Source organism: Jaculus jaculus, chromosome 5 (genome assembly GCF_020740685.1).
Source record: "Jaculus jaculus isolate mJacJac1 chromosome 5, mJacJac1.mat.Y.cur, whole genome shotgun sequence".
Classification (NCBI taxonomy): domain Eukaryota; kingdom Metazoa; phylum Chordata; class Mammalia; order Rodentia; family Dipodidae; genus Jaculus; species Jaculus jaculus.
In genome coordinates, this window is record NC_059106.1 from 92,062,063 (window position 1) to 92,074,361 (window position 12,299).

The window sequence follows — 12,299 nt, forward strand, 5'->3', positions numbered from 1 at the left end:
AGTTCTCTCCTTTGTATCCAGTCCAGGACCCCACTCTGTACAATGGTGCCATTCACAGTTAAGGTGGGTCTTCCCACCTCTACCTAACAAAATAATCCCTCACAGGCATACCCAGAGGCTAAATTAATCTAGATGATCCCCATAAATCCTATCAAGCTGCTGATCACTTTAAACCAGGAGGCCCAGTACCTTCCACTTGTTGCTTACTAGTAACTTTAAGACAACCTGATTACCATAAGAACAAAGATATACATATGTATGTAACCATGTGAAGTAGGGGTCATATACATGAATTAAAATATGGAGAGAAGTTCTCATGAATAAGCCACCAGAAAGGTCCAAGTTACCTCAAACGTCTGCCCTTCTAAGTCCCTCGGGTCACACCAGTTTCCCCAGGGGTCTCGGACCCTACGTCTCCTTGTGCGCTGTGACAAGAATAAAATAAAAAATAAGGGTAACAAGACTGACATAGTGAAATCTGCAGAAAATTAACATATAAAACCAAAACAATACTTATCTAAAACCATTTCTGATCATCACTTGCTAAACTTTTAAGTATGCCTTATACTCTGCTATGGGACTGCACTGACAACAGGTGGACAGTAAAAGGCTAGTGATGAGCTCATGCATTTTACTTGCATTTCTTTTTTTTTTTTAAATTTAATTTTTAGAGAAAGAGGCAGAGAGAGAGAGTGTGTGTGCATGTGTGTGAATGGGGCCAGGCGTGGTAGCACATGCCTTTAATCCCAGGACTCAGGAGGCAGAGGTAAGGAGGATCACCATGAGTTTGAGGCACCCTGAGACTACATAGTTAAATTCAGTCAGCCTGGGCCAGAGTGAGACCCTACCTAAAAAACAAAAAACAAAACCAAAATGAAACTAAAAGAATGGGCACACCAGAGCCTCTAGCCATTGTAAACAAACTCCAGAGGCATGCACCACCTTGTAAATCTGGCTTTATGTGGGTACCAGGAAATTGAAACTGGGTCCTTTGGCTTTGCACACAACCATATCTCCAGCTATTTGCCTTTCTTCTGTAATTTTCCATTTCCCATTAAGAACTAAAGCCACAGGACAAAAATACTGTTAAGATGAAGAAAAAAAAAATGGCTTTGCAAGAACACAGAGCATAAGGTACAGCACAGAAATCAGAAGCAAAATAATTACATCTCAGCTTTGGGAAGGAGATTGTTAAGTTAATATAAACAATGATATATGTATATATATATATTTACAATTGTTGATTTACTAATTTCTAGTTCTGTAAACCTCAATATTGAGGAATTTAAAATGGACCAGCTACCAAAGAACAATGTATGATCTGTACAATCTCCTGTGTCATTTGAAAATAACTTTTAAGATAACAAATCCAGGGCTGGGAAGACTCAGTGGTTAAAAAGCATTTGCTTACAAAGTTTGCTTGCTGGCCTAGGTTCAATTCCCCAGTACCCAATTAAAGGAGATGGACAAAATGGTGCATGTGCCTGGAGTGTTTTTTTTGTTTTTTTGTTTTTTTTGCAGTAGCAAGTGATCCTGCTGTGCCCATTCTCTCTTTCTCTATCCCTGCTTCCCTCTCTGTGTTTGCAATTAAGTGAAAATGTTCTTTAAAAGCAAATTCAAGCATGGCGGTGCATGCCTTTAATCCCAGCACTTGGGAGGCAGAGGCAGGAGGATCACCATGAGTTCAAGGCCACCCTGAGACTACCTAGTGAATTTCAGGTCAGCCAGGGCAAGAGTGAGACTCTACCATGAAAAACCAAATTAACTGACTAAATAAATAAAATAGCAAATTCAGGTAAAAATTGTTCACAATCTACTCTAAGTTACTATATTATGCATTCTTCTTTTTCCTACTTACCAGTTTGCACAATGTGTGAAACTAATAATCCTTATTTTATAGGAAACTTGATGAATAACTGGCTTTAAAATAAGTCACATATTTTAAAATGTCATAAAAACTCAATTATAAGAATTAAAAAAATGAGTAATTCCAAATAGCTACTTAAAACTTTTCTTATTTATTTGTTTTGTGTGTTTTTTAAAATTTTATTTATTTGACAGAGCAAGAGAGAAAGGACGTGCCAGGGCCTCCAGCCACTGCAAACAAACTCAAGACGCATGTGCCACCATGTTCATCTGGCTTATGTGGATCCTAGGGAATCAGACCGAGGTCCTTTGGTTTTACAGGCAAATGCCTTAACCACTTTGCCATCACTCCAGCCTTTAATTTTTATTTTTATTTGAGAGAGAGAGAGGAAGATGGAGAATGGGCATGTCAGGCCACCAGCTGCTGCAAATGAACTCCAGATGCACGCACCACCTTGTGCATCTGGTTTACATGGGTCCCAGGGAACTGGACCTAGGTCCTTTAGCTTTGAGGGCAAGCACTTTAACCACTCAGCCATCTCTACAGCCCCCAAAAGCTACTTATTAAGAGAAGTATACTTATAATACCAAAACAAAAATGAGAGTTAAAAAGGACTAACATGTAGCATTTAAGATTTTTATTTCTCTGTGTGTGTGTGTGTGTGTACACATATATGCATGCATGCAGAGGTCAGAAAGCAACCTCAAGATGTCTGTGCTCCACCTTCTTTGGACAGGATCTCTTACTGCAAACAAACTACTAGACTGCAAACATGCCAGACTAACTGGCATTCACCTGGCTCCACCTTCCACTGACTAGATAGGTTGGGATTACAAATGTATGCACCACTTCACTATCAGCTTTACACGCATGCTGGGGAATTGAACCTGGACCAGCAGGCTTTGCAAGCAAGAGTCTTTAACCGTTAAGCCATCTCCCCAGCCCCAAACTGTGTTTTAACAGATATACTGGTTTATAAATCAACTCCTAGCAACATGAGACCATTCTAGTAGAACACTTTCTGCATAATCTGTTGCTGTTGTTTTCTGTTTGTCTTGCACACCAGCATGAAAGAGAACACCAACAGAAAAGCATGTTCTTCTACTCAATGGCTACTAGTTAGGTGCTGAAGAGAAAATGGAAACTTACTACAGAGTCATAGCAATGTGGAGAGGTCAGTCAGCAGAAAGACTGCAGCTTACCATGGACAGCAGGCGCTGGGCAAGCTGGTACGCTTCTACTGCATCTTTTCTGTCTCTAATCCGCACTTTATCAACTGGTTGTGGTCTGTTATACACGGCCTGTTCTATTAAAATAAAGACAATCTATTATGTTGTACAACTTGTTTGTTAAGTAGGAAGACTCAAGAACAGCTAACTCCTGAGTCTTAGCCCACAATCACCCATTTCATGTTACTCAGTAGTTCTCAAAGCAATGCTATTATTAAAAATGGTACTTCAATCAATTGCAGTTATTTAAGAAATGGATAATTTGTACAGTTTCTGATTAAGTAAGTGCTGAGCACACTATTCACATGCAGTCTAGTAAAGAAAACATGTCTTATTAGTTTCCAAAAGAGCCATTTCTTACACAGAGATTTGGGCAAACCAAGCTGCTGAAATGAAGGTGCAACCCCATGGTAGACTGTACATTCTCTCAACACACAAAAATAAAATCATCTATTAGGAAGTTTTCTGGCTAGCTATCTCACTTTCAGGGGTAAAGAAACCATATTTAGTTCTTAAGCCATGGGTAGTAATACTGTTTATCTTATTATTACCCTACACCTATGGCTATTTGCTTTCTCTGAAAGTTTCTGTCATATTACTCAGTGAAAGGACAGAATTCATTTTGACATATGCATATCTGTCAACTTTTAAGTAGAAAAATCTAGAGTGAAAAAAAACTTCCACTAAATAGTTTGTGCTTGTATTATATTTAAGTATAGAAGCTCCCAAGTTATTTCCTTTATGTCTCTGTGCTAGGCAGCATTTCTAGCAGGAATATGGACAAGGTGAGTAACCCTTACTCAAAATGCTTGGGATCAGAAGCATTTTGAGTTTCAGACTTTTTATGAGGGGGTAAGGGTTTTCAGAATACGGAAGTAGAAATGCTACCAGTATCTGAACCTTTTTAAGTGTTATGCTGGCTTCAGTCTGTATTTGTAAAGTACTTGGGTTATCCTTAAACTTTTCATAAAAGTATTTACTTTGGACAGAGATGGTTCAGTGCTTAAGATGCTTGTCTGCAAAACTTAATGACCCGGGTTCGATTCTCTAGTTCCTACATAAAGCCAGATACCCAAAGTGGTGCATGAGTATGGAGTTTGTTTGCTGTGGCCAGAGACCCTAGCATGACCATTCTCTTCTCCCTCCCTTTTTATTTCTGTCTCAGCTTGCAAATAAAAAAATATTAAAATTTTTACAAAATTATGTCCTTTTACTTAACAAAGACCTGTTCTTAAATTATCTTTATTAATTACATGAAATATTTTCCTTTAAACTATACCTTCAAAGGGAAAAATTATTTTTATTGGCTTATTTGAGAGAAAGAAGCAAATACAATAGACACGCCAGGGTCTCCAGCCACTGCAAACAAACTGCAGATGCATACGCCACCTTGCATATTGGGCTTATGTGGGTCCTGAGGAATTGAACCTAGGTCTTTTGACTTTGCAGGCAAGTGCTTTAACCACTAAGCTATCTCTCCAGCCCCAAAAGGTAAGTTTAATTAGCAGAAATCTGTTTTATAACAAATTTTAATACTATGTTTATTCCATAATATTACAATGATCTCTCTAAATCCTATATACTTAAATCTACTTGAATTCTAGCTACCATAGAAATTAGTGAGTGCTATAAGCATAAAAAATACCAAGTAAAAGACATTGGCCTTTTATTTTTACCACATCCAAAATTGATTGCTCCTATCAACTCGAGGTATGTATGAATCCGTCCAATACAATTAACATCTCCACAGTTCTTCAGGCCAGGACGTACTGAGGTCTTATTTAAGTATTTTGGTTTGTACAGCTTCCTAATTAAGAGATCAAAGTACAATTATTTTGGATGAATAAAAACATTTTTAAGATTCTTGGGGAAACTTTCAATATACAAAGTATTTTAAAGTTGTAATCCCTCTCAATGTCTGGCAAACACCAGTATCCTTTGTTTCTCAAGTAAAATTTAGTTAACTGATACAACTTGTAATTATCTGAAATAGTATTATTCTCACAAGTATTTTCTTCAACATTAAATATAATAGATTCCAGTAATTTGAAGAGCTTGAAGTTAGAAGCTCATTTCTATAGAATTCAAGTCTGTATCTTGAAATAGAGAATTTTAGTAATTATACGGATTTAGTATTGGACTTTTCCCAGTTTTTTTTTCTTATGGTGCTGGAAAATGAACAGAAGGCCTCATATATGCTAGGCCAAGTGTTCTATCATTAAGTGACCCTCCATCCCTAGATTTCAACTCTGTCAATTGTGAGCTATCTCAAAAATGTTTCACCACAATTTTTGATTTTAAACATTTACTTTCTGTGATAAACAGACATAGATATTATGAAGGATTGCAAAGGAATCAAGAAATTGAACAAAAATGGGCTGGAGAGATGGCTTAGCGGTTAAGCGCTTGCCTGTGAAGCCTAAGGACCCCGGTTCGAGGCTCGGTTCCCCAGGTCCCACGTTAGCCAGATGCGCAAGGGGGTGCTCGCATCTGGAGTTCGTTTGCAGAGGCTGGAAGCCCTGGCGCGCCCATTCTCTCTCTCTCTCCCTTTATCTGTCTTTCTCTCTGTGTCTGTCGCTCTCAAATAAATAAATTAATTTATTAAAAAAAAAGAAATTGAACAAAAAATAACCCTCCCCAAAGCTATGAAAGAAATAAAAGGTTCATATAATAAATATGCCATGCTGTAAAACGCAATATAAAATTTAACAATAGAAAACTTAATAATAATAGTCTGACTTAAGTAACTGAAAGAAAATGTACTAGCAATTTAGAGAGAATTTCATGTTATCAGAAAACTATTACATTCTGAAGAAGTTGGATGAAGAAAGCATTAGCACCATACACCCCAAGTTCAGACTGAAGGCATGTAAGAGCTATTAGAAAAGTGTTTGTAATCTAGCCACCATTTTCCTTTCTTATACTCAAGGTACACAATAAACCTGGAAGGAAGTTCTTTGTCTCGGTATAATCTCGTGTTCTGTACTTATAAAAACACTGCCCAAGAAATTGTTTCCCAAAGCAATGATCAGGCCTTTTCCTGAAACCAGATTCACATACTCTGTAAAGAACCTATGCTATGATAACCACCTGGCACAAAAATTAGTAATAGATTAAACAAAACTTTTTAAAAACAATTCACTAGAGATTTTAAATCTTGACTACTGATAGGATATGTGAAAGCTCTCTGGATCACTAGCAAAATTCTCAATTTAGCACAAGCCTGATCAAGATATTTCATGTACGGGCTGGAGAGATGGCTTAGCAGTTAAGCACTTGCCTGTAAAGCATAAGGACCCTGGTTCAAGGCTCGATTCCCCAGGACCCCCAGATGCACAAGAGGGCACACGCATCTGGAGTTCGTTTGCAGTGGCTGGAAGCCCTGGCGCGCCCATTCTCTCTCTTTCTCTCTCTGTATCTGTCTTTCTCTGTGTCTGTCACTCTCATATAAATAAATAAATAATGAAAAAATATTTTAAAAAGATATTTCATGTAAAATATAATTCTTACCACTGATCCAAAATGTAGTTCCTAATTTTCAAATAGCGTTCTGGTGTTTTAGCTTGGCGCCCCTCAAAGAACTCAGGAATTGCTTGCTTTTCTTCCTCCTGAATGGTATTTCTATCTATTTCCACTTCTTGTTCAGGTGGCTGGAGCTCTTCTTCCTCATAGCTTTCCTCCACCATTTGGCAAGAAGACTGCACATGTGTTGCATTCCTGCTCAAATCTTGCTTAACCTTACAAGGCTCTGGAGAAGGCTGCCATATGTTATCACCTGTTTGTCCATTTCTACTGTGCCCCTGCCCCTCACAGTTCCCAGTAGGTCTACTGTATTTCTGATCATTTAATTCAGCTGGGCTTCTGTCACTGTTGCTGTGCTTTTCAGTCCACACAGTAGCATCTAAGCTTGAAAGTGCTTCTGTTTCCTCTTGCTTTCTGTTCTGAGGACAATCCCCAGAAGATTTAGGAATGGGCCCTTCCAGGCATATGATTCCTCTTTCACTGCTTTCATGTATTTTGCTAACAGGAAAGTCTACAGTGAGACCACTGCGAGAAGAGGTCACCTCGTCCACCTCATCTGTGATGTCTACTTCCTCATCGTCAGATAATGTTTCAATTCTTACAGCATTCAGGTTAGGATCGGCACGCCCCTTCAAATGTGATGTCCACGCCTTTGTCATTTTATCTTCATTTTGAATCTGAAGCTCACAGCTGCTCTTCTGAGTCACTGTTTCCTTCTCCAGACTGCACTTTACCTTATTAATAATCACAGTTAAAATCACAGATTTTGCAGTTAAATCACTTGGCACTAAAATTAGGTAAATTATTAAACACCTTAGATGTTAATGGTCATCAGACCTTTCCTGTACTTTTGTTGTTGTTGTTTTGTGTGTGTGTGAGAGAGAGAGGGGGGGGGGGGAGGGAAAAATGGAGCGCCAGGGCCTTGGCCACTGCAAACGAACTCCAGACACATGCACCACCTTATACATCTGGCTTATGTGGATTCTGGGGTGTCAAACCTGGGTCCTCAGACTTCACAGGTGAGTGCTTTAACCGCCAAGCCACGTCTTCAGACCCTACTGTGCTTTTAAAAAAAATGGGCTTATAGGAGCTAGAGATGGCTCAGCAGTTAAGATGCTTGCTTGCAAAAGCCTAATGACCAGGGTTTGATTCTATAGTACCCATGTAAAGATAGAGTTTGCAGTGGCTAGAGGCCCTGGTGCGCCCATACTCGTGTGTATGTGTATGTGTGTGTGTAACTCTCTCCTTGCAAGTAAATAAAATAGATGAAAGCAAAAATGGGCTCAGAACTTCTTTTAATTAGAAAAGATCACTGTTTTAAATTTGCACAGATAGGATTCACTCATGACTTAGTAACTTTAATTCATCTAATATTAATGACATATAGAGAAGTACCATTTATTTGCTTTTCAATATTGTTTAACTGAAGCCCTTATGTTTGCAAGGCAAGCACTTTACTGAGTGAGCTTTCTCCCCAGCACAACTAACACTCCCTCCCTCCCCTCCCTCCCCCCCCTCCCTCCCTCCCCCCCCCCTCTCTCTCTGTGTGTGTGTGTGTGTGTGTGTGTGTGTGTGTGTGTGTGTGTGTGATTCTTCTGCCTGCTTTCCTTCTCATCCTAGGAATGTGCTGGGATAACAGATATGAGCACTACAGTATTCTGGGGATCCAAACTCAGGGACTCATGCTTATACTCAGCCACTGAGCCATCTCCCCAGCACCCCTTTTTAGCAGTTTTTTTTTTGTTAAAATATAACTATACTTCGTAAGGTTTTACCACTTTAGATGAGTAATCTATTTATTTTTAGCATTTATAGAGTTGCACAACGATCAATATAAGTTTAATATAGGGGTCTGGCTCACACCCACCATAGAGAATAGAGAAGCAACGTTCAAACTTGTAGTAATTCTAGAAAATACTGAAGTAATAATAAACAGGCCTACCTTACAGAATGTCAGATAACCTTAGCTACTTCTAAATCCTTCATTTAAAGGAATCAATCTCCAAGTTTCAGTAATTAAAACTACCTTTCATTTAAATATAGAAAAAAAAACTTTATAACCCTATTCAATGCCTTGAAATGCAAATCTTTACATATGAAGTTTTTTATTTTGTTTATTTTTATTTATCTATTTGAGAGACAGAGAATGGGTATGCCATGGCCACCAGCCACTGCAAACAAACTCCAGACGCATGCTCCACCTTGTGCATCTGGCTTATGTGGGTACTAGGGAATCAATCCTTGGCCCTTAGACTTTGCAGGCAAGCATCTTAGCCACTAAGCCATTTCCAGCCCACATACCAAGTTTTTGAAAAATCTTGTAAACAGCTGATGTATCCAAGCAATATGAATACTCTCAGTAAAAGATTATAAATCTCTATTCATAATCATGTCTCAGGATCATAGATTTGAGGGGAACAGGCTTATCACGCAGGTAACAAACAGCAAAAGGAAAAAGAAAAGAAGGGCACATGGAATGGGATAGCCTTTAACAATCTCCCTTTAATATCAGCCAGGGATATAGAGACCCTGTTTCAAAAATATCAAAGGATAGAATGAAAGAAAATATCAAAGGACAGAATGAAAGAAAGCAGACAAAACTTTGCATTGTGTTTCATACAATGATAGTGTTTACTGTAACAGTAAAGTGCATCCCTTCACCTCAGGTCTGAGTATAGGCGATGCTCACACACAGGCCTGTGGTTCTGTCTCAGAAGCACACTAGTTAAGAAGTAGCACATTGGGCTGGAGAGACGGCTTAGCGGTTAAGCGCTTGCCTGTGAAGCCTAAGGACCCCGGTTCGAGGCTCGGTTCCCCAGGTCCCACGTTAGCCAGATGCACAAGGGGGCGCACGCGTCTGGAGTTCGTTTGCAGAGGCTGGAAGCCCTGGCGAGCCCATTCTCTCTCCCTCCCTCTGTCTGTCTTTCTCTCTGTGTCTGTCGCTCTCAAATAAGTAAACAAACAAAAAAAAAAAGAAGTAGCACACTGGCTGCTCTTGTTTCTTTAGGCCTCACACAGCCTTGGTGATTGAACTTGGAAATGCTTTTGTTCAGCAAAAGAAGGCAGATGTTTGATGTTATTTATATTAGAAGAAAATATCACATTTCATTTAAGTAACTTTTAACTTCATATAAGTTTTTATATAGAGCTTGAGCAAAATGTTTACAGATTCTAATATAAAAAATTATGTAGATGAATGCAGCATATATTATTTGAAAGATCAAGAAATTGGGTCATAATTACTTTCAAATAATGAAATTTATTAAAGTTGTCAGACAACTGTTTCTAACAACTTTAAGTACTCCACTGCCTTCACACAGACTTCACAGGCATGGTAACATTATAGCCCCTCGATGCAAATAGTTCTTAAGTTCCTAGAGTGGAAGTATTTACAAAGGAAAAGACATTTTATTTTTATTTATTTATTTATTTATTTGGAGCGACAGACACAGAGAGAAAGACAGATAGAGGGAGAAAGAGAGAATGGGGGCGCCAGGGCTTCCAGCCTCTGCAAACGAACTCCAGACGTGTGCGTCCCCTTGTGCATCTGGCTAACGTGGGACCTGGGGAACCGAGCCTCGAACCGGGGTCCTTAGGTTTCACAGGCAAGCGCTTAACTGCTAAGCCATCTCTCCAGCCCAGAAAAGACATTTTATAGAGGAAACAAAAGGATAAAACTGCTGAGGTTTTCTCTTAGGAATACTATTTGTTGTACCAAACGCTACTGAGAAACGAATATTTTGTTCTATTTAATTATATGACATTAAGTAAGGTAACATGGCATCCATTCAATAGCAACACTCAAAATATTGAAGATATGCTCCAAATCTAAGGAGTTTAAAGATAAAACACTTATATAGCTAAATTACTTTAAAAACTCTTTAATAATAAAACCATATTTAGCTTGGTGTGGTGGCGTACACCTGCAATCCTAGCACTTAGAAGGTTAAAGCAAGGGGACCAATGTATGTTCAAGGCCAGCCCGAGCTATTATATAAGATTCTGCCTCAACACCCCCACTTGAACAAACAAACCACACTTAAAAGTCTGCATTAAAAAAGTAATGGAGGGCTAGAGGGATAGCTTAGCAGTTAAGGCGTTTGCCTGCAAAGCCAAAGGACCCAGGTTTGATTCCCCAGGACCCATGTTAGCCAGAGGCACAAGGGGACGCACATGTCTGGAGTTCATTTGCAATGGCTGGAGGCCCTGGCACGCCCATTCTTTTTCTCTCTCCCTCTTTCCCTGTCAAATAAATAAATAAATATTTTTTTAAAAAGTAATGGAGTATTTGTGTTTACTAATTTGGTCCTAAATGTTAATATTTAGGATATACATATTCTGCTTACCTTATTTTTAAAGTATTGTCTGGCATAACTCTTCACTTGTAAAACAGTGCGACTTTTAACTAGCTTTGCAATTTTCGTCCACCTTCGGCCAAATTTAGCCTGTTATCAAAATACAAAAATATACTTTAATTTCAAACAGCTATCATATTACAAAAAACAAGTAAAGAAAAACTCATGTGTGGTGTATGTATGTACAGTGTGTATGCGGATGCACATGCTTCATGTGTGTGTGGAGGCCAGAGGGGAATACTGAGTGTCTTCCTCTATCACTTCTTCTGTGTGTTATTGAGATGGGAGTTTCTCACTGTATCCAGAGCTGTCATTTTTGGTCAGACTGGCTGACCAGTGAGCCCTAGTGATACTCTAGTCTCTCCCCGCTACTCCAAGGACTAGGGTTACAGGAATGCATAGCCACACCCACTGAACCATTTCCCCAGCCCCCATCTTTATTTTCTAAAGAACATACATACATCTATGGACTAAGCACTTAAAATCAAAGTCCACATTCTTTTTTGAACGAGAAACACTGAAACTAACCAAAAGGACTTTTAACAGCCCCAAGTAAAGGTTACTTTTTTATTCATAGGACCAACAGAACATATTATGCACTCATTTTAACTTTGTTATTCAGATTCATATTTCAAAATTAAGTATCACATCAGATACTCTACACTGGTACCAAAGTGAAATGACTTGACTAAATTAGTTAAGACTGAATCACAAATAAAGCAGACCTCCCACCAATGCCTCCCTATTGGGATCAAAGGCTGTGCTCATCTGAGATAGACTACCAAAGAGTTCTGAAGTACAGAAAAAAAAATATACAATTCAATGGGCTGGAGAGAGCTCAGGGTTAAAAGCACTTCTTTGCAAAGCCTGATGACCTGGGTTCAATTACCAGTACCCATGTAAAGCCAGGTACATAATGTGGCACATACATCTGGAGTTCATCTGCAGTTGTAGGAGGCCCTGGTATACTCATACTATCTCTTTTTTTTTTTTTTTAATTTTTTATTTATTTGAGAGAGACAGACACACAGAGAGAAAGACAGATAGAGGGAGAGAGAGAGAATGGGCGCGCCAGGGCTTCCAGCCTCTGCAAACGAACTCCAGACGCGTGCGCCCCCTTGTGCATCTGGCTAACGTGGGACCTGGGGAACCGAGCCTCGAACCGGGGTCCTTAGGCTTCACAGGCAAGCGCTTAACCGCTAAGCCACCTCTCCGGCCCCTCATACTATCTCTTTGTGCATAGGCCTTTACCCCCTCAAATAAATAAATTAATTAATTAAAAATATATATGCAATTTGAGAAGCAAGTGGACTTTAGTCATCAAGT

At 39.1% G+C, this 12,299-nt stretch overlaps 1 protein-coding gene across 6 annotated transcripts in view; it reads right to left on the reverse strand.

Annotated features, from left to right (window-relative positions):
- The window catches only part of Mysm1 (Myb like, SWIRM and MPN domains 1), a 54,878-nt gene that overhangs the window by 26,775 nt on the left and 15,804 nt on the right, over window positions 1–12,299 (reverse strand). For all 6 annotated transcript variants that reach the window (XM_045150344.1, XM_004663178.2, XM_045150345.1 and 3 more), the window contains 5 exons: window positions 10,965–11,063; window positions 6,607–7,352; window positions 4,773–4,903; window positions 3,070–3,173; window positions 348–425 (listed from right to left, as the gene is read on the reverse strand). In XM_045150344.1, coding sequence (XP_045006279.1) covers window positions 348–425; window positions 3,070–3,173; window positions 4,773–4,903; window positions 6,607–7,352; window positions 10,965–11,063 — 1,158 coding nt within the window. The remainder of the gene's footprint in view (window positions 1–347; window positions 426–3,069; window positions 3,174–4,772; window positions 4,904–6,606; window positions 7,353–10,964; window positions 11,064–12,299) is intronic.